General features: G+C 41.4%; 1 protein-coding gene across 1 annotated transcript in view; it reads right to left on the reverse strand.

Moving 5' to 3' along the window:
• The window catches only part of arhgap15 (Rho GTPase activating protein 15), a 730777-nt gene that overhangs the window by 37109 nt on the left and 670247 nt on the right, over window positions 1–23421 (reverse strand). Inside the window, exon 14 of the mRNA XM_078228014.1 lies at window positions 11531–11636. Within this exon, the coding sequence (XP_078084140.1) occupies window positions 11531–11636 (106 nt within the window). The remainder of the gene's footprint in view (window positions 1–11530; window positions 11637–23421) is intronic.

The raw sequence follows: 23421 nt of genomic DNA on the forward strand, positions 1-23421 counted from the left end.
AAGAATCAAATGACTTACGATTTCGGTTCATTTCATAATAAGATTTGTAGAATACTTAAAAATCCACCAATTTAAACTTGAAGGACAAACCATTATTCTTGGTATAAAGTCACAACTGCTAAAATTGGCGTCAACGAACTTTGACCTGCTCCCAAGATCTGAGCAGAATAAATCACATTGTACAGACTAATTGATTCCATGCACCGCCATGTAGCAATTGTAGGTGGAAACCAAAAAGCAGGATGTTTATTAATGAAGGTTCATTAATCAAGATTGACAATAGTTAGAAAGGACAAACATGGATGCCATAATGTGAACCAAAATAGATACTAAGAATTAGGAAGCCTGATGCCAAGGAGCAAGTACAATTAGTAGCCCAACAAAGTGCACTGACGCAGTATAGAAACCAACAGAAATGGGCAATAATCCAATATACATGAACAGTCACCACTGAAGATTCTGTGAGTAATTAATTACTATCTAATTTGAACCGTTGTACACCAGGATATAGCAGTTGGTTACTGATGCTTTTTCTCCCTGAGGCACATCTCATTAGGGTCAGAAGTACAGCATATACCGGTATGTTGAAGGTCAGTAGATAAATTTGAGATTGTTTTGACACAGGTTTTTTTTTTACACAGAGGATCTCCCTCACACTTTTCACAGCCTCTGGCAACTGCTGATGATCAGGACACTGTGGCTGCTGCATAATGGACAATGTGGACCTAGTGTCCAGCCAGCATTTAGTTAAAATAGACACATTTACAAAGGGGAAGCAATCCTCAGTGCAGAAAGCATTTCTAGAAGTTACCTTCTCCCAAAACAATTAAGCACCAGGATTGTTCAAGGACGACTCAACTACTTGTTACCATTTCCCACATCACACAAAATAAGGCAGCACTCTTGTATATTTATGTTAAAGTGGAATTACATCATTTTTAATTGCACAATCTTTCAAATGTCTTTGATTAGATCAAAGTAGAGATTTCTCATTAATCATAATTTAATATTGTTTCTTGAGAGCATGATACTCTGAGATTCAAAACAAGGGTACAAATTAAAATAACTAAGCGATGCCATTAATGTAGGATAAGACATTCTTATATATAAAACGAATGTCCTCGAGGTATGTAAAAACGTGGTCTTTCTCATCACATGAACATGTGCCTGTCAGAGTCAGTCCTATTTCTACCAGACATAGGAAACAAACATTTCACATTTATACAGATGCTTTTAATTTGGAGTGGTTTTCAATGCAATTTAGATCAAACGTATCTATGTAAACGATTCAGAGTTGCTTAATTTCATGCCTCCCCAGGGTAAAGTTGAACCACATCAGTAGGTGTGGGTGTGACGCCCACAATACTGGAGACACTCCCAAAAAAAGTATCCCAGAGTCATTTGGGGCAGACATACATCTGTCCTTATAAAGTCAAAGAAAGAGTGGTTATAAACATGTGTTGTCTCAGATGTTCTATTTTTATGTTAAAGGTACACAGTATAATGTAATGGCACTGGTTTGAAAGCAAACAGATCACAAAGATTCCAACAAAGCTCATTTTTCTGTGCCTGGCACAAGTCTGCAGATAAAGGTGGGGGATAAGATAGGAAAACTATTGTGCTTATCTTCTATCCTGTGGCTTATGTGTGTGAATCTTACAGTATTTTTCTGTTAAGTCCAGGCTTTCAGCGAGAAGGCATTTTCACTGGTGTCAGTGCCTTTTATGTTCAGTTATTCCTAATCACCTTTAGGTTCATACAGATACCTTTCCCTTCTCTGATCAGTCTCCTCTACAAATTGCGGTTTGTTAACTAAACCTAAAAATATTCTGTGATTCATCAGTGAAACAATCATATGATCATTGATAAGAAAGTATGATTGTTAGATTTCAACTTAAAAGATTCCACTACCTCCCATTCATTAACTAATTTTCCATTATGCCAACAGATCAACCCACCATAATCATAATGATAACGCAATCTTTGCCAAATGAATCTGAAACCCACTGTAATGACTTCAATCAGGCCACTGAGGTTGGCCTATTGAGTATGAACTCCCTGATTAAGGATCCAATTGATGGGCCAATCAGGGATTCTTTGCCTTGAACTTAACTGGGAGTGTCAGTTCCTCTGACACCCCCAGAGATAGACTGCTAACTGCTAGCACTCTGTGTACTGCTGTTAAGAGTTTGTAAATAAACGGATTTTGGTCAAGGGAATTCTGCCTCTGAAGACTTATTACACCCACATGGTGGCACATCTTGATCTCGGTGTCTCTGACCTTGAAAGCCTTTGGGTTGCAGCATAGGAATCCTCAAGAATGCTCTCACTGTTGTAAGGGAGCCTTAGGGCCAAAGTTCAGTTACAGCCAAAATCAACCCTCGTGACACTGTGCTATGTACTATATGTAGTGATGTAAAAGCCTCATAAGTTTTCACTGTGCCACGATCCTACAGATAAGTTGGCATCGTGGGTTCATGCCCCTAAATAGCAGCTGAATGTAAAGCAGGAGCAGCTGAGCGTAAAACAGGGGCAGTTGATTGGCATTCATACCTGTAGTAAATCTGTGCCAACATATAATTGTATGTTGTAATCAATGCCGCCTTCAAAGGTACTGATCCCCCAATGAATACAGTTGGAAAAATCCCAGCACTGATCAGGTCGATGATTTTTATCCATCAATACAGATCGCGAGTAGATTTCTGTCGGCCTTACTCATTGGCTGTACAATTATCCACCCGTATTTCTCCCTCTACTGGGTAGATGTCCAACCAACATGAAACGTTTCATGACACAGACACTACAAATAGGCCCGCTAGACACACAAACCACCAGTTTGCGCCCAAAGCCAAGTAAACAAAGCATGTGGCTATTCAGCCAGAATAAAGGAAATTCTGAAGAAGAATCATATTTCTCTTCAAATGCTAACCCTGCTTCTCTCGCCACAGATGGTGCCAGACCTGCTGAGCATTTCCAGCACTTTCTGTTTTGTTTCAGATTCCCAAAGTCTGCAGTATTTTTCTTTCATTGGACAGAATCAACAGAGGTTGAAAAGAGTCAGGGAGAAATGAGTCAGCCTGAGGATGAATAGAAATTGGCCGTATCAATATAGTCTGAATGAGTTGCTGGTATTGGTTGTATCTACAGGCTCGGTAGAAGAACTCTATTATCGGCCGCCTGACTCAATGGCAGCTGCCTGCTGGTAAGTCCAGGTAAGCAGGTTGGAGGGGCTATGGGTAGGGGCTGGGGAGAAATTGTGATGCCTCTGGAGTTAGGGGAGCACTCCTACTCATTCTAGCTCCACAGGAAGACAAAGAAGTTTTGAAACTTATGTTCCGATGGGCAGTTGAATGATCCTAATTTGGACAGATCTGTAGAGGCGGGATTTTATGACCTCGCTTGAGCGAGACTGGAAATTCCTGCCCGAGGTCAATGGACATTTCCGTTGTCCGCCCCGTTCCAATCCTGTGGGGGGTGGGGCGGTAGAATTCCCGCACTGGTGTTTGCTTCTTTTGTTGCTGCCTTAATGGGTCCTTCACCAAGGGGCCCTTCAACAAACATTAGGCTCCTAATTCCTATGTGAGGGGAGAAATTTGAATTTGTTGTGCCTGTTTATTTGGGCATAAAACAAGTGCAAATCATAACGATTTAGCAACTTGCACTCAATCTGCAAGGATGTTGATCTCTTTGTTAAATACACGGAGGGGACTTTTGTTAACCATCCACAACATTAGGCTCCTTATGGAACTTAATTGGAGGCATAATTCAAGGATTCCTTTAGAAAATTAGCCATCAATGAGTGGGGTAAGCATTCAGCCCTCCACAGTAACCATCAAATGACAAATTCAAAAAGGAATTATTAAAAAAATAACACTTCTGTTCCCCCCTGACTCCAACAGTGTCACGACTCAATGGGCCGAATGGCCTAACTCTGCTACTATATCTTATGTTCTATATCTTATGGCTTCCTGTCCTAGAGCTCCATTCAACCCACAACACTATTCCCCCACGTCCCCACCACTGCTTCCAGGATTTTAACTGCGGAAATTAATTGACACTCAGCCCCCTTTTTTCGGGTGTGTAATTCTTATGGAATTTCTTGACACATGAAAGAAAGAATGAGCATGTCTATAAAAAGAACTGAACAATTGCACATTGGCTAAACCAAACAGTGAGCGGTAATTACGCTAATGTAAAAAATGGTTAAGAAAGGTAGGAGCTGAGTTGTCTGTTTTGCATAGTAGATGGAAGAACTGATTTGAATCATCATCTATCTGACTTCTCAGTAGCAATCTTGTATATTTCTGATTGACATTTTTCATACTCTGAAGGACTCTTGAAAGAATTGGATATTGAAATGAGTATGATGCTATCTGAATGCTTTTGTCCTTCAAGACCACTTAACCTGTATTCTCCCCACCTACATTCTGGCATGGACAGCTATGACAAACAGCTTTATCTGAGAAGGAAGTGAAACAAAGTCTAGATATTGCTAGGTACACGACTTTGATAACATCAGATTGATAATTTTCCAAGATTATCAGGAAATATTCTTAAATGTATCAGCAATGTTCTATGCATCATTATCGTGCTAGATTAGACAATGACCTTCACTTTTACATATGTTTGTTTGTATTGTATCTTTAGGATGTGTTTCATAAAATTCTAAATTTTGTAAAACTCCAGAAGTTTCTCTTTTGCAAAGTGTAAAGCTGTTTATTCATTTTAATTAGTGACATGTATCCCTACGCAAAAATGCTAAGCAACTGATAACTAGTGCAGCACAGCATTTCTGATAATTGAATTAATATTTACTTTGCATTTTGTCCCAGATATGGACCGAAATCTTGCTCCCATTCATGCCAGTGGAATCTTACGGTCCCGCTGCCGACGCACCCCCACTGCGGGTTTCCCGGCGGCGAGGGGTGCGTTTAACAGGAAAGTTTGTTGATAAGATCCCACCACCAGCGAGCGCACGCCACCTCCCACCACCACCAAACACGCCGTGGAGAGGGAGAAAAATCCCCCCAATGAAGTTTACAAGATTGTTGTGTTGTGGGATTGTCTCTTTAGTTTAGGATAAAATGGAGGAATGGAGGAGTCATGTGCCCTGTTCTGAATTCTGCTCGATAACAAGCTTGGGTGGTTTGGTTGTTAAAAGTTAAAGGTGGGGTGTGGAGCAACGTTGTCTTACTGGACAGAAGATGCGAGACATTCACACTGATAGATAGTTAGTCTTCAAGTCATAGGGAGGTGTTAGGAAGGTTAGGTTTTGCAAGCAGTTTTTAAAACTATTTAATTCCAAAATGGAATGAAATTGGAGATCTGGAGGATAGCTAATTAGAATTTCTACTTGGAAACAAGGCCCATGTGATTGTTGTTGACATGACGGTGGGCTTAGAGGGGGGAAGAATCCATAACAACCATTATCAGATTATAGAGTTTTTCTGAAGTGATTCACATAGAGGTCAGTCTGCAAGGACCTAAAAGTGAGAAAGAAAGAGACAGAACAGAGTGAAGAGACAGCTAGTTTCTAGAGTTCACCACATATAATGTGGGTGGGAGCTCACCCTCAGCTAGATGGGACCCAGTTTGTGAGGATTTAAACAAGGCTGGAAGATTCACCTAGATTTGGCTAGAGGGAATGATTGCTAGAGTAAACTTCACCAAGAGTCAGTTCACAGAATAGAAGTTATCCGGCTGGAAAAAGGAAAAAGGAAGCAAAGCATCAGGAGCTGAGAATAATTTGAGCTTGGTTCCTGGAGAATGAAGAATCTTAAGGGATAGAGTACAGTATAAGCAAGGAGGGGGAACCTTCAGTCATTTTAAGTTAAATGGGGAAACTTTTCTTTAGTTTGGCGCACAAGTTGTCCATTGAATTATGTTTAGACAAAGTTGCTTTTAGTTTATTTATTACAGTAAAAGTCTTAAAACTTGAAATCTTGTTGCCTGATCTTTTTAGGCAACTGCTGGAAATTCAAATATCTTTCTAAAAGCTATCGGGCTCAATGGGGATTGCAACAATTTACTAATACATCCTTATTTAATCTTTGACTACCTAAAATTTATTGAAACATTCAGGTCAGCTCAAGCTTCCTGTAAATTAAAATGGAGTAACATGACATGTAGAATGGAAAATACTTACACAAAATTGTCATGCATGAATTGTACTCTGGTTCCTGTAGAGATGGTACAGCACCACCACTAGTAGAAGAGTGTAATCACAATGTGGATTGTTTTTGCATGAGAGGTTTCCAATATATTAATTGATGATAGTAATATAAAAGTAAAGACAAGAGTATAACACTCTAAAACTGGGAAATTAATCATGTCTGTATGCCCTGGTCCAAACACTCCTACGCTGCCTCACCTGATGAGAGGTCACACGACACCAGGTTAAAGTCCAATAGGTTTATTTGATATCATAAGCTTTTGGAGCGCGGCTCCTTCGTCAGGTGAAGTTCCCTGAAGTGACTTCGAAAGCTTGTGATTTCAAATAAACCTGTTGGACTATAACTTGGTGTCATGTGCATCTTATCTTGTCCACCCCAGTCCAACATCGGCATTTCCACATCATGCTTCACCAAGAGGTTTTTTAAAATTAATTCAGGGATGTGGGCGTCGCTGCCTAAGACAGCATTTATTGCCCATCCCTAATTGCTCTTGAGAAGGTAGTGGCCTTCTTCAACTGCTGCGGTCCCTATGGCTTAGGTACACCCATAGCGACAGTGAAGAAACGGCGATATATTTCCAAGTCAGAGTGGTGAGTGACTTGGAGGGGAACGTCCAGGTGATTGGGTTCCCATGTGTCTGCTGCCCTTGCCCTTCTAGATAGTAGTGGCCGTGAGTTTGGAAGGTGATGACGAAGGAGCCTAAGTGAGTCCCTGCAATGCATCTTGTAGGTGGTACACGCTGTTGCCAATGTTTGTTGGTGGTGGAGGGAGTGAATGTATGTGGAAGTGAGCCATACTTGGTCTTAACTATCTGTCAACACCATAGGAGTTTAATGTCTTAAAAAACTTACATATATGCACGCTTAAGTTCAACTGCTTTCATTATGAATTCCTATTTTCAGATTAATAATGGAAACTGCCTTTGTAAGCTTGTTATGTAGTGCCATCACTGGTAGGAGGATATAATTACAACATGGGAAATTTTATAGATGGTTTCAATCGAAAATGTTGACATTAGATTTATAATTGACAGATTAAAATAAGGGGAGAACATGTGACTTTGAAATGGGAACTGAACTATATCTGCACGCTCTGGGTCAAATATCTCTGGCTTCTTACCCTTCTTCACCTGACAGTCACAGTTGATCTGATTCCTCAGTAGTAATTTTGACTTTTGTGTGATCGTTAAAAGGTGTGATAGTGAATTGAATTATAATTGCCCCCCTTGTGCAATTCCAAGGGCAATCCATTGGTACACTATTGTTGGAATTCTCTCATCTGGGACTGTGGTGGGGATGGGAAAAGGGAGTGTTTCCCACTGTGTAAGTCAAGCGGAAACTAGGCCATATCTTCTGGCCCCCATGTAATTAATTGTGCAACAAGGGGTTTTGCACCATCTTTATAAGGTGGCCAACAACGCTGACTCACTGTTGAAGAAAGAAGATAGACCTCCTGAAGAAAGTCAATGAATCTCGAGGAACAACCTGAGGCTGGAAGGTGGACATCCACGAGAACATTGAAGCTGAAAGATCCACCTGATTGACAGCCCCCACCCACTGCTGTGGTGTCCCAGGGTTCAGCACTGCTGGCAGTCTCCATTCCAAACCCTGGAGGCAGTTCCAGGCCTTATTCAGGAAAGCCCCAACCTTTGCACGCCAAGTTGATCCAGGGGTGTTCTGGACTGGTGTGTTTTTCTGCTGGCAACATGGAGAATTGGGTGCAGGGGGGTGGGGTGGGGGGGGGGGGGGGGGGGGTGGGGGGTGGTGATTACTCGGGTCTTTGACAAGCGTATCAGTTTCATGCTGGCCTCGAGTGGGAATCCCAGTCCACCACGGTGGGCAGCATCGGAAGATCCCACTGTAATTTCATGCCAGTGTGAAACCGATTTTTATGCCTCCCACTGGATTCTTCTTCCCCGCCCGCCATTGATCCTGTTGGCTGGGGAATGAGAGAATTCCATCCGACATTTCTGTTTTCTCATTTACGGATGAGATTCTCTGGTCTCCCCTTGGCGTGTTTACTCGGCAGCGGGAGGCGGCTCCCGTATTGGCAGGCGGCGGGATCTTCTGGTTCCGCCGCTTTCATTGGAATTTCCCAGTGAATCCACCCCACGCTGCCGGTAAACCCACGATGGGGATGCATTATCATCAGGAAGATCCCCCTGGCATGAATAGCTGGAAGATCTCAACCTTTCCTGCGTCCAGAGCAAAACACCAATGATGTAAATTTGAGCTTGTACTTATACATCTCAGAATTTGATATTTAAACCCTTTTCCTATGCTGCCATCTCCCTCCCACCACAAACCCATCCAATTTTCTACATTCTTCAGCTCAATGTATTATTTTACATTGGGGGTATGCCCACATTAATGATAGCAGCTCTTGTGTAATTCAGACAAATTATTATTCTCCATGTGCAAGTCTGAAGAGCAGGTGTCATCGGAAGATTTAACTAAAAGGTGCATCACAGCCCTCACTTGCCATCCATAAATATTTTGCACAGGCTCTTGGCTCTGTTTCGTAGCCTAGGAACGCTTAAGCCAATTGGAGGAACCTAGCTGCTGCCCCAGTGGTGATCAGTGATCTAATCTGGGTACTCGCTGGCCTGTGTGTCTCTGGACTATATATCCACAATGTGCGACTCTCTTTGTATAGCCCCAGTGATTTCTTGCTCATTCAGGTTCATTACAGCAGGTTACCATTCATTTTTTTAAAAATCAGATAGAGTTCGTTCTTGTCATCTGCTGTTTCTATTTTGCTTCACACACTTTTTCTTTACTATCATTTTCTTGCCACTCCAGCCACATGTGGAAAGTGTCAGTCTTACTGAAGTGGTGAAAGATGTCCCAAAGCAGCTCAAAAAAATAGCAGCAATATACAAATTCAGCAATCAACAACTTATAGGATTCATTGAAGGAGTAGACTCAAACTGAACTCAAACCAAAAATGTGCAGGTTAGGTGGATTGGTCATTAAAAAATTGCCCCGTAGTTTTTCAAGATGTGTAGGTTGGCTGGATTAGCCATGGTAACTGTGTAGGGTCACGGGGGTAGGGTGGGGGAGAGGGCCTAGGTAAGACACTCTGTCAGACAGTCAGTGCAGACTCAATGGGCCAAATGGCCTCCTTCTGCACTGGAGGGATTCTATGATACAGAATCAAACTGACCACTTATTGTAGACAAGATAATCAATAAAGTAGATAATTGATATTAATATAAAGAATCATGCCTCAGATCCTGTCTATAAATCTATCTATAAATCTGTCTATAAACCTGACGAAGGGTCATCGAAACGTTGGCTCTGCTCTCTCCCCACAGATGCTGTCAGACCTGCTGAGATTTTCCAGCATTTTCTGTTTTTGTTATAAATCTGTTGTGGTTTTATTGCAAAATTGTTGATCTTCAATGTTTCTCTGAGGAAGGTTGCATTATATTAACATAAAACGTTGCTTTGCCACTTCCTACCTACTGCTATGTCTTTCGTTAACTAAAGCCATTACAAATTTTCTTATCAGTTTTATGGTCATAGATGTCAGTGGAGTAAAATCCTGAGAAAGAAAAAGAAAGCTGAAACTAAGTGCTCACCCTGAGCAAATACTTGATAACTGCTGCAGCTAATGGGATCCTTATTAGTTTCAGTATTTGGAATTTATGTCTTAAATGTTATTGTTTCAGTAATGATGCATTCCTTTTTCTGCATGCACTGTTCTACTGGACAATGCCATATGTTGAACAGATAATGCGAACAGCACAGCTGAATCCAGGTCTTGTCAGTGAAGCAATCCATTGAGAGTGGGAGGAATAATATAAATTTGCCAATTTGAAAATACAGGCCTGTATTTCTGACTTGCAATTGCTGTAAATTATTATTTTTAATAAGGAATCAGCATTGCAGTGTTTCCTTTCAGGTCCCTACAAGTTTTAATAGTCTGATTATTCTTTTTAGGATTGAGTACGGCTCAACTTTTAACAGAAATAAACCTATATTCTTGGCTAGATGAGATAATATGGCCCCCTCTGCCCTAGCAGAGGCACTATTAAAAAGAGCTGGGGACTCTTCCAACGTCCTGGCCAATATTTGTCCTTCAACCAATGCCACCAAACAATCTGATAAATTGATCTCATTGCTGTTTGTGGGATCTTACTGTGTATAGTCTGGCATTTACCTTCATTGCAAAATGGCTCAATTTCAAACGTTCTGCATTGGTTCTGAAGTGTTTTGGAAAGACCCGAGGATGTAAAAAGCACCGTATAAATGCAAGCCTCGTATTGAAGCACTGAATCCCTTACCTGTCTGATTCTCTATCGCATCGTATTTGCCACTGACACTCAAATTCATGTCTTTGTCTCCTCCAGACTGATCACTCTAATTCTCCACTGTCTTGCCTCCACCATAAATTTCAGCTCATCCAAAACTATTCTGGTTGCATCCTATCCTACAGCTTCTCACTCATCAACCCCTTTATCAATGACCTGCATGACTTCCACAGTTCTCCAATGCCTAAAACTTACAATCCTTATCCTTCTGTTTGAGTACAACTATCGTCTCATCCCTTCCTATCTCTTTAACTCTCTAACCGTACAACAGTGATCCAAACTATCTGTTGCCTTAACTCCAGCCACTTGTGCATCATCTCCTTGCTTACTTCATTGTTTACAGTTGTGCATTCAGCTTCCAAGGTTTCATGTTCTAAAACTCCTTCCCTAAATCCCTCTGCCTGTCCACTTTGCTGTCTTTCTTTAAGAATCTCCTCAAAATGCATCTCTTTGACCATCCCTCCTAATAACTCATCCCTTGTCTTGGTATTCATTCTGCCTTACACTTCCTATACACTCACCTGATGAAGGAGTAGCGTTCTGAAAGCTTGTGATTCCAAATAAACCTGTTGGACTTTAACCTGGCGTTGTGAGACTTCTTACTGTGCCCACCCCAGTCCAACCCTGGCATCTCCACATCATTACACTTTCTATAAATACCTATGGATACCTTTATTCATTGAAGGGACTATATAAATGCAAGTTCTTGATATTTGTTGTCACTACTGTCATCCTGAGAATAAGTGTCTTTCTGTTTTTAATACTAACTATAACATTTGGAAGGAAGTCTTCTCCTGGTTACTTGGTATTAATGACATTATAACAATAGCAGAAATATTTTTTATGTTCACTATTTCTAGTAATGTATTTTAAAGACTGCATTTAGGATATTGCTGATGCATAATGAGCCAGTGAGATCTCCCGTGGTAATAGGAGGCACAAAATACCTAAATTTTGCAATTTCTGTAATGCAGTTTAAATTTGTGGAATGAATCCTGCGTGCTAAGATGTATGAATAAGAAATAAATATTTCAGTGCTTACTTTTGTAAATGTTTAACGAGAACTCTCAAGGTATCATGGTTAGGTTTAGGAAGCTTCTTCACCAGTCTCTTCACACACTGAACACGTTGAGTGTAATTCTGATTTTCTGTGGGAGAGAAATGTCCACAGTTAGGATACTGGTTGAATACTGTTAACTCTCCTCAGCTGGTCCCTTGTGACACATTTATTGCATTCTGATACATACGCAGCAGTGACAGCTGAGTAAAGATACTACAATAAGAGCGAAACAGAATGCACTTCTAGTTCTTTTAACTAAACAATTGTTCACTTAATACCAGACATTCATGACAGTGATGGAAGGCATGCATGACCCAGATTACCATCTGAGTTTTCCGCAGCTATGTTTCTCAGCCTTTAAAATCAAAACAGTAAGTCTATTGTAACACATCGATATGAGAGATGAGTCTAAAACATAGAGGTTTTGAGATCAAGGTGAACAGGAATCATTCACTTTAATTTGTTTATTAGATGCAGGGTTTCATAAGATGTTAACTTGTTTGTTGTAATTCTGAATCTTAAAGAACTGTCAGAGAGGAATGACTGTCAGCAGACATATTGTACATAGGTCTAACACACCAGCACTAAGTTCCTCTTGCCATTATTTTAACCTGGGAGCTTAAGTTGCTTCGTCCACACGGCTATTAAAATAACAGAATCAGATACTCGTGTCTTAAACATCAGTCTGATAAGCCTGGAATTTCCTGGAACTTTCTGGCATAATTACTCTGCAGGAGAATTGGGTGAGGAAATTTGAGTGCAACTGATAATGCCGGTTTTATATTAAACCATCGAATTGCGCAAATGTCCACATTTCTTTGCTCCAGTTGCAAGATATGTCTGCCAAAATCATCTGCCACTCAGTTCCAGGCCCCAACCCCATGCAAATGAGCAGTTTTTCTGGATTTACATGAAGGGTGGGATTTCCTGGCCGCAAGCGCCCCAAGACTGGAAATTTCTGCCTGAGGTCAACAGACCTTTTAAAATTTATTTATTAGTGCTGCAAGTAGGCTTACATTAACACTGCAATGAAGTTACTGTGAAAATCCCCTAGTCGCCACACTCCAGTGCCTGTTCGGGTACACCGAGGGAGAATTTAGCTTGGCCAAAGCACGTAACCAGCACATCTTTCGGACTGTGGGAGGAAACCGGAGCATCCAGAGGAAACCCACGCAGACACGGGGAGAGTGTGCAGATTCTGCACAGACAGTGATCCAAGCTGGGAATCGAACCTGTGTCCCTGACACTTTGAGGCAACAGTGCTAACCACTGTGCCACCGTGCTGCCCAAATGGTTCGCCAAATTTTCAGCCCCATCTGCTATGATTTCCATGGGTGGGATCAGAAAATTTACTCCGAATAATGCACTGGCATCGATTTGAATCCAAATATTCAGGCGCAACATAACCCAACAAATCCCCTGATAAATGTGCAGCTGAGATTTCCAGACTTTGATAGGGACTTTCTTCCAGAGTTGCTTTGAATCTTTCTTACTGACATCCATGCTCTACTTAACCAAAGTGCTGCTTTGCCTCAGTGCGTGCAAAATATTTCAGACTCCTGTCCTTCCCCGCCACTTGCCAGGGTTCGAGTGACCTTTTCCCGTTCCGCAAAATAAGAGGAACAGAGTGAAGAGGTGATGAGAATGCGACACTATGATGACAAAATACAGCAAACAGCCTCCTCATTATTACCCTTATTGCTAGTGCTGCATTTATGGCGGTTTTTATGTTGCAACTTTAGAAACACGGGCTCCGCTGGAAATTTGACATAAAATATGTCAGGAAAATCAGTGTAGAAATTAGCATAAATTTCAATGCAATTTCAGCATCATTAAGATCAAAGAAGTTCCTGTAAGCATAAGTCAGACAAGCCAGAATATGTACTAAATTCTGCTGCAATTAGCTGGTAGTAGAAGATGCACAATGCGCCTCTCAAAGTCGCGCATGACAGGATAAATGCTGTGATCTCAGAAATTATGCCATTTACACAAGTATTGCGCATTACTGAAGTTACACTCTTCCAAAAGAGAGAGGTTACCTGCGGGAAGTGGTTGAGTTCACAGGCTTTCAATATCCACAACATCAGCTTTGACTGAGGGAATTAAGAAAACATTTTCTCAGCCATGCAGCTGAGAGAGGAGTTTGAAAGCTGCCTTTCAGCTGTGTCAGGTGGGGATGGTCTTTTTTTCTCACTGCCTTCCATAGTGAAACCCTTACCACAAATTCACAATGGGCATTCCCATATATGCCCATATAATTGATGCGGCACCTAAGGAGAGGGGTGCCTTGTAGCACGGTAGAGGCATCCCTACATTTGAGCAAGAAACCCTGGGTTCAAATCCCACTCCAGGACTTGGTGCCCACCGAAGGTGTGTTCACAACATGGACAAATTGGTTGAATATCTAACTACAAATCCTTCCAATATGTTTATGGCAGGTGGTAACAGCAGGAGAGTCCCCTAGTCAGCCAGAAACTGTTGAAGGCATTTGTAACTCACTGCCGTACCTTGCCAAGCATAACCAAGACATGGAGATCCCTGGTCGGTAACAGCTTCTTAAGGCATGGTACCTGAAGGGAAGTGATTGAATTCCCAGTTCACTAGAACAAGGAGATGAGCAAATGACAGAGGCATGCAAAGGAGAAAATACCTGACTAAGAGGTACCTTTCCACCAGAGTCTATCGGCTACAATGGTTCCATGATAATGTCTTAGGTCTGTTTATGGAGGTGATTATGCAAGAAAAATATAATACAGGAACTAATGGATAATAATGGATAACAATGTGTGCAAGGAATTCATTGATTTCTTTCTCACTTAGACAGGCCTGTCTTGACTTCCAATAACTTCAATTATTTCATCAAGCTTCTCATCTCCACTGTGAGCTCATTTTGTTGATTAGACCCAACCTTTGCTCCTTCAAATCCATTCTCATTAAAATCCTAGCCACCCAACTAATCTTTCGTCATCCTGTCAGATATGGTGCACCATGTCCTTTTCATCAAACCCTTTCAAAATTGTGCTCAGACAATCCTAGATCCTTTTGTTCCCATCTTACAACAACCATTATTTTCATAGAATCCTACAGTGCAGAAGGAGGCCATTCAGCCCATCAAGTCTGCACCGATCACAATCCCACCCAGGCCCTATCCCCTAATACCACGCATTTACCCTAGTTAGTCCCCCTGACACTCGGGAGCAATTTATGCATGGCCAATCCGCCTAACCCACATATTTTTGGAATGTGGGAGGAAACCGGAGCACCCGGAGGAAACCCACGCAGTCACAGGAAGAATGTGCAAACTTCACACAGACAGTGACCCAAGCCGGGAATTGAACCCGGGTCAATGATGCTGTGATGCAGCAGTGCTAACCACTGTGCCACCGTGCCGCACAAAATTTTGTCTCCAAAACCTTCAAATACAAACATTTATCATCTGGTGTATCTAGAACAGATATTTGTCAATTATGTGTCTCAGAGGATGAAACTGTAATGGCCCATGATGCCTTTTAAATCCCTTAATTAGATTACTCCTTTTTGATTCATTCTCTTGTCCCATTAAATCATTATTTCCTCATCCGTTTCTCATCAAAATAAAAGAAGCCATACTACAAATATTCTCAGTAGTTGTTTGACACCAACATTAAGCTACTTAGTAGTTTGAGCAGAAGAGATGTGATTCACTCCACCCGCACAAAACTATCTTGGAAACTTCAGCACTCGGCTGGGATCTGGCATAACCGGCTTCCAACCTAGTTGTCAGCCAATTTAATGGATTTCCACTGAAATTACATTGGGAATCTGCTGGAATGGCTTGGCCTCAAGTCCACACATTTCATGTCACTTTCACTGTTGGCCCCTTCCTGATGTAAAGGCTTAGTCGGGATAAAACTGGTGTTAGTATCATTGGCAAAATTGAAAGTTTCCATGCTAATGACCATCATAGTTAAGTACTCTTAATATCTTCCAGCAACCTACAAAATGCTGTAAATGTAGTAATTTTGGAACATTTGAGCAGCTGAAGTTCTGCTTCTCACTGCAAACATCGACCGCATTTTGAGCGTAAATAATCAAGGTTCCTTTCATCTTACAACAACTCCACCTGAGGTCAGCAGACTATACCATTGATAAGGAAATTGTAGAGCTTTAAACATAGCCAAGGAAAGCAATTTACCATTCGTCTCCCAGTAAGTCTAGTTTATCTTGATTGTTTGTGAAGCAGTTACCTGTTATGTACTGGCATTTATCAAAATCATTTAACCACACAGATCATTCAGAGAAAAGGTACTTTATCTTGATAAGAGATCAGTATGAATTATGGCTTGCAGCTAGGTAGAAAATTCTACTTACTATATACTTTTTTTGTTATAAATCACCCAGTCACATTGTTTTGTTCTTTCACACAATCCTGCTGAGGCTAGTTTTTCAGAGACCATTTTCATGCTTCCTGTAAAACTTTCTACGACTGCATCTAATGGTAAGTAGACAATTATTTTTAAAGATGTCACCTCAGCAGGTCACCACTGAACATTGTGTTAAAAGTGGAGAGCACTTTGGGTTTCCTTTTCAGAATGAGAAGAAAGAAGCTTTCACTGTTCAAATCTACATCCTTTCCTTCAAGCACATTATCCCTCTTTTTTCAGTTTTTAACAACCTCCTCTGAATTCTAACTCGTGAAAGGACATGATAATGTTTTAATTTCTTGGATTTTAAATATCTGTTTTCCTGCCAGTGTAGTTATCTACCAATTCTATTTCAATCTGAGTGCACAAAAGCTGTTACACAAGTGATTGTGAGGGTGTTATGTTGCACTGATATTGACAGGTCAGTGGGAGTTTTAAAGCTTTCCTTTTTATGGGGGAGCTTTCAAGTAACGGTCACCCTATTGCCCTCTGTAATTTAACCCCTTTGTTTAACTGCCTCGAATGACACTGTTACAACTGAGAAGATGGGTACTTAGCTTACTCCACGACCAATAACCCAGGGTAATCTACCAAAGGACACAAAGGATTGACCAGTTGTGATCCTATGCTCTAATGTTCCTTGTCCCTCCATGTGAGAGACTTTGGAGCCACCGCACAGCATCTTCATATTCAACTTGGTTTAGATGAGGTGACTGAGCAGAGCACAAGTTAAATGCTATGCTTCTAAGGATTAATGCTGTTCAAACCAGCAGCTTTATTTCAAAGTGATTACATTATAGTGTATAAAAGCTATAAAAATACCAACATTTTGCAATGGCACATTTTGTCACCTCCAACAAAATTTCTGACACATTTTTGATAAGTTTATGAGCCAACCATTTGTTTTTAATTAACCTTGCAATGTGCCCAATTGAACCTTGTGACCTTAAAATGGTAGTCCAAATTATTTCTAGTTCCAAATTTGCAACAGGCTAGTCCATTACTTGGTGAATGTTCTTTCCTTTTTGAAATGATATATTTTGCGTCTTACTATGAACAACGCTATGGGAGATCTGCTACAAAATTTACAAATTGTCTCATGGATTCAACTTAACTGGTAAGTAGACTATTGTTAATTCCTGGACACATTGATCATCTTCAGAGAGACTAGTCTGAAGTATGAAAAATCAGGCTTGGAAGTGATATGACATCCAGTACCTGAGGTTACACACAATAACCTCTGACTCAGTGGCAACTGGGCCACGGCTAACACCTTGTACTCTGCACAGTTTACTGGAGTCGTGGAGTATTTTCTTAAATCGTATTTTTATTTATTTTAATTGGAGAACTATTTCATTATATCTGTTAAGTAATGTAAGTGGATGTAATTTTTCAAAGGTGGGATATAATGCTTGTATTTGTGATTTTTTTTAATTTGATAGGCTTTATTCTAGAAAACATTAGGTCAAATGCAGCCAGCCTTGTCTATTTGGCCTAGTATAGCAACTAAAACAAGTGCAATCTTTTAGCCCATGGTGCTGAACTAACAATCCCACATTGAGGTCAGCTGATTGCGACTCTGTACACTTTGCATTTGGCTCGTGCATGCATTCCTTGTCCAACATTACCTCAAACTGTCTTCCCTAACCTTTGCATAAGGTGGTGAGTTCTGCTGGGGTATGTCTCCTCGTTCAATTGTGACCTTTTGGTGTTTCTCTCTCTTTCGGCTCTGTATCTAGACAGTCTGTAAGCCACAGCAACCAAACTTTCTCCAGTCCTCATCAAACATAGGCATCTGAATTGAGTTCAAATACTGTGTTGGTCAATACAATGCTGTCTGGGCTGAGGCAATCAAAATGGAACTTAGCACATCCTTTATCTGCTTGACTTCATACCATCCAATGTTCATATAGTGGTCCTTATGGAAAAAGAATAGTCCATGTGCTTTAAAGGAATACTTATCTGTGGTCAGCTATGGCTCAGTTGGGAGCACCCTTGCCTCTGAGTCAGAAGGTTGAGGTCCCACTCCAGGGCTTGAGCACAAAAATCAAGGCTGATACTCCAGTGCAGAATTGAAGTGCTGTACTGTTGAAGATGCTGTCTTTTGAATGAGATGCTAAATACACCATCTGTCTGCTTGGGTGGATGTAACAAATCTTGTAGCACTATTTCGAAGAAGAGCAAGGGAGTTATCTTGCCCCGAGTAATATTTATCCCTTAATCAAAATCACAAAAAGCAGACTATCTGGTCAGCATCAAATTGCTGTGCATTGGAGTTTGCAGTGTGCAAGGTGGCTCTGATTCTTGCTTCATAACACTGACTACACTTCATGACATACTCCATTAGCTGTAGAGCCATGAACCTGGAAAATTCAAAAAATCGTAGGTGACTCACTCGCCGGAATTCTACCACCACTCCTGCCATGGAATTGGAGCGGGCAAGGGGCGGACAATGGAAATGTCCATTGACCTCAGGTGTGAATTTCGGTCTCCCTCGAGTGAGGCCATAAAATCCCACCGACTAAGTTCTTTCAAAAATATTCAGGGGTAGAAACAGGCAGTGTTGGATTGCCAGCTTGCTACAAACAGCTCCTGATCTTCAGCTCCATGGCAGTCAATGGAATTAAGTATCAGGTACTGGGTATAACTGGCAGCCAATCCAATATTGCTTGTTTGCGCCATCATTCAAAGGCACATTTCCACCCCTCAATACCTCTGTTGGTTTGGGTTCAAATTCCTTAACTACTACAACATTGACCTCGTAGTGACTTGTGTGAATTAATCTTCCCATTGTCCCTATTTCCTCACTTGCTGTTCAGTCAGTCGACTATCAGTGCATGGCATCCTTGCCCATATGAGTGGAAATTGCTACACTGGGATTTATTAGGAATTAGGAATGTACACATTGACATCTTGATGTCTGAAGTACAAGCACTAAATACGCATTAAAAGAAACACAAATAGGGATGCCAATAACTAGACATATGAGAGAGAGAACAATTAGAGCACAAACAGAAAATATATAAAAGATTCAGATAAACTGTTTTAGAAAGAAAATTGTGAAATGCATTATCACATTGAAACGCAAAGTAAGTCACATTTAATTAATTATTTTAAAAATCCTGCAATGGTTATATTGACAGATACAGAGTTATTCAGTGTTAGCAACGTCCAGTAAACAGCAGTGAGTTGAATGACCAGTTGGTATTGGTTCACGGAATAAGTTGGCTAAAACAGCATTGGACAGCCCCCTGACAATCTTAAAGTACTTTTTGTATTCCACACCACAACATCACCTGCCTCTACTTTGCTTGAAATCATCTGCTGCTGAAACTCTCATTCTGGTCAATGTTATTTTCAGACATAACTATTCCAATGCTCATCAAACTGGTCATCTCCACCTGTAAACTTGAACTCATCCAAAACTGCTACCTGGGGACTAACTTGCAACAATTTCTGTTCACCTGTTCCCCCTGTCCTCCCTGACCTGCATTGGCTCCCAGTCTTGATTTTAATACCGCCTCAATTTTAAAATCCATATCCTGTTTTCAACTCCTTGACCTCATCCCTCCCTGCCTCTGGAACCACCTCGAGCCACCTCTAGAAGTTTTAAAGGACGGCCTTTTATAACCTGTGCTCGAGGAACAAATAGCCATAGAAGAAAAAGAGGCAAAGCTTTGGTTGTCAGGCCTCTCTGCTCCACTACACTGACCTGCGATTTCCTGAGTTTCATCTGCAAGCAGATCCAAGAAAGCTATTGGAAGTGGTATGACCTGCCTTTCGCTTCATTTCCCTTTGAATTGTTTGTTGGGTGGTCGAGTTTAGAAGTGCTCATTAAATCCTGGTACAATCACTGGACTCCTGCCAATATAAGGATTGCTGGGCTCATGGGGCAGCCTGAAGACTTGAAGCCAAGTCAAGAGATTTTGTGTTGGGTCTCGGCTACACAAAATTAGATCTGTAATTCATCATCACACTACCAGAAATTGAATACAAGCTATAACATTGGAAGGTCAGAGTTTAGGACACACATGTTGCGGCTTGCCAAGCATAAGCCAGATTTCCAGTGTTAAAGGTCACCTTGGGTATTAGTAGCAAAAGGCAGCATTAAATCCACTGCCTGTTATATTTCTGCTCCATTGCAATCAATGTTTTTGTAATGCTTCCTGCATTACCACAATGATTACACTTTAAAAGAGACATCCTGGGATCTTGAAAAGCACTATATAAATGCAGATCATTTTTCTCTCGTTTCCATTAATAGAATTGAATATTAAACCGATAAACAGTAGCATGCCTCTACCAATCAGAGTCCACTTGATAACCAATCAGAACTGACTTCTCATATCGTATAAAGTTGTTGTTTCCGCTGACATTGTTATTCTTGCAATTGTCCTGATGAGTGCAAGATATAAAGCTTCAACAAAATTTCTTTTTTTTAGCAATACTCACGTTCTCTTCTACTAAACAATCATTACTAAAATGTCAAATTAGATCATTGCACTTCCTTATAGGCTGGCACGGTGGCACAGTGGTTAGCACTACTGCCTCACAGTGCCAGGAACCTGGGTTCGATTCCCGCCTTGGGTCACTGTCCGTGTGGAATTTGCCCATTCTCCTCGTGTCTACGTGGGTTTCCTCCGGGTGCTCCAGTTTCCTCCCACAGTCCAAAGATGTGCAGGTTAGGTAGATTGGCCATGCTAAATTGCCACTTCGTGTTGGGGGACTAGTAGGGTGAATACGTGGGGTACAGGGATAGCGGCTGGGTGAGATTGTGTTCGGTGCAGACTCGATGGGCCGAATGGCCTCCTTCTGCACTGTGGGGATTCTGGGATTCAATGATTCTATGATTCCTGAAGTTAGACACAGGCTTCAACATGAGATTTCCACTAATAAAACACAATGGGTGGAATTTTCCCATCCCACCTGCTACGGGAATCATAGGGGGTGGGACATGGTCCCAAAGATCCATTAACCTTGGGTGGGATTTCCTGGCCTTGGGAGTGGGTGCGGCCAGAAAATCCAGCCTAACAGAGCGCTATGGGACAGATACATACAGTATCACTACAGTGTCAGAGTTTAGACCCTCAATTTTAACTCAGGGTCAGTCGCAACCCTCAAACATATGCTGATTCACTGTACATGAGACCTGGATGCTTTTAATTCTTGGAATTTATCTCATAGACCAGGCCTGACTCCCATTTGAACTCGGTGTCAATGGCACCAAGCTGATGGCTGGGAATGGATTGAATGCAGGAAGAAGTTGCACCCCTGGACCCACAGGGCAATAGGAAGCCTGAAGCAGGGAAGGCCTTAGCAGAAATCAGGGAATCCTGTGAAAAAAAAACAACCTTATTGGACTCCTGTCAGTCAGCTGTTTCCTGACAGTGGGTATCTGTGGTGAGGCTTGTACCGGGGGCTAATCGATATGCTGCTGAATAAAATGTGCTCAGTGTCTGAATAAAAACATTTAAATTACCACTTGAGAATTTTATGGTGGGGGTGGGGGAGGGGGGGGGGCGTTGGGGGGATGGTGTGCGTGGTGGAGAGATGGCGATAAGGGCACCACAGGCTGCTCAAACTGTGCTGGTTAAAAATGGCATGGGCAGCTTTATTGAGTGCCACACAGCCAATGATTCAACACTCCGCACACTTCATTCTAATCGGACATGGGAAGCTCCGATATATCCTGCAACATTAAACAAACCAGACACCAACCATTGCATCTCCTGGGAGAATCACAATTTAAAAAAAAGGTCAGGTTAGACTGATGAACATTAGACTTCCCCGGTAATTTGCAATACTATAGGCTTCTCCTGATCCGCTGCATCCAAAATGACATTCTTTCCTTCAAAAAAAATTGAAGGATGGCTTCACTTATAACAACAGACAATGTCCTGTATGAAGACAAGATCCTACTGAAGGGATATGAGAAACAGCAATACAGATGCACGGAAGTTCATTTTAGCTGTTTTTATGTTTTTCTGAGAATTATTTTTTTAAAAAGGTGAACTCGTCGAACTCAAGTCAAATGCAGATATAATCAAACTGTTCAGGTTATTTTAGATTACAAATTCAGGTCAATGCTTATCAGAAATTCTTTAGCCTAGTTTTTCTCATCAGTTATGCCTTTTGGGTAAAATGCGAGCACAAGTGAAACAGGAAAAGGGGTGGAAATTAGTAATGTCATACAGCAGTCTGTTTAGAACATTCCATGAATTTGGAGTGGAGCATATGATGGGTGGAGGTGGGATCTCCAAGTGAACATGTTGCTGTTCTGCCAATAAATGTCCGTTCAATTTCCTAATGTATATTTATGCCCAACACGATTCACGTACAGTCCTGTATAAAATGGGCGTGCAGGTTTACAAGGGACTGAGCTGTGTTTGTGAATTCAATGAAAGAGCTATATTCAAAGTTGCACAATTTTCAGAAACCACAAAAGGTTTCACCGGGGACTCCCCCCTCTCCCTGTGCTCTTTGAGGGGTGAAGGTGAGGATAAAACAAGTGTAAAGTCGGTAATGGGGCACGAGAGTTGGTGTGCACCATCTGTCACTGTTTTAAATCTTTGTTAAAAGACCGAAACACACAAAATTACAACCATCTGAGAACAGTGATGCTCATGAACGCTCTGATACATCAGGAAAAGTGCGACTAAGTTGTGTTGTGTGTTGCAATGTCCTGCAGGCGAACCCATCCACATAAAGAACTGCCAGTGACTTTGGAGTCACAACAGCTCTTAGCTTCTATGTTTATTGATGATTCCAATGGGCCAATAGCATCAACTCGTGCATTAGACAATCTGCCGCCTCTAAACATAGAGAAAGAAACGATTGATGCAACCAATTCTATTTCTGTGCTGTTTCACTAGTTGGACAGTGGGGTTTACTTTTTATGCTGTGGTTTGCTTCGTTCCCCTTAATATGGATATGTGCTCCAAATGGATTTCAGATTACCCGACAATCTGGATGGCTTTCTCAAGGGTTAGATCTTTCTTCGCTTGAAGCATGTCTGAGAGCATCGTCCACCACTTCTACAACTATTCCTGATTAGCTCAGATTGCAAGTCACCATAATTACAACCTTCAGCCATTTTGCACAGCTTATTAATGAAGGAGGTGACAGGTTCTCTTGGCTGTTGGATACTTTTATTAAATTTATCCCTTTCAAGGATTTAGTTACTTCTGAGGTTAAAATAGTCTCACAACACCAGGTTAAAGTCCAACAGGTTTATTTGGTAGCACGAGCTTTTGGAGCGCTGCCCCTTCATCAGGTGAGTCTCACCTGATAAAGGGGCAGCGTTCTGAAAGCTCGTGCTACCAAACAAACCTGTTGGACTTTAACCTGGTGTTGCGAGACTACTTACTGTGCCTACCCCAGTCCAACACTGGCAACTCCACATCGAGGTTAAAATAAGCCTTGAATGATTTTAAAACTTCATCAAATCTTTCAGATGATTTGTTCATTCTT

This window comes from Mustelus asterias, chromosome 14, assembly GCF_964213995.1.
Source record: "Mustelus asterias chromosome 14, sMusAst1.hap1.1, whole genome shotgun sequence".
NCBI lineage: Eukaryota > Metazoa > Chordata > Chondrichthyes > Carcharhiniformes > Triakidae > Mustelus > Mustelus asterias.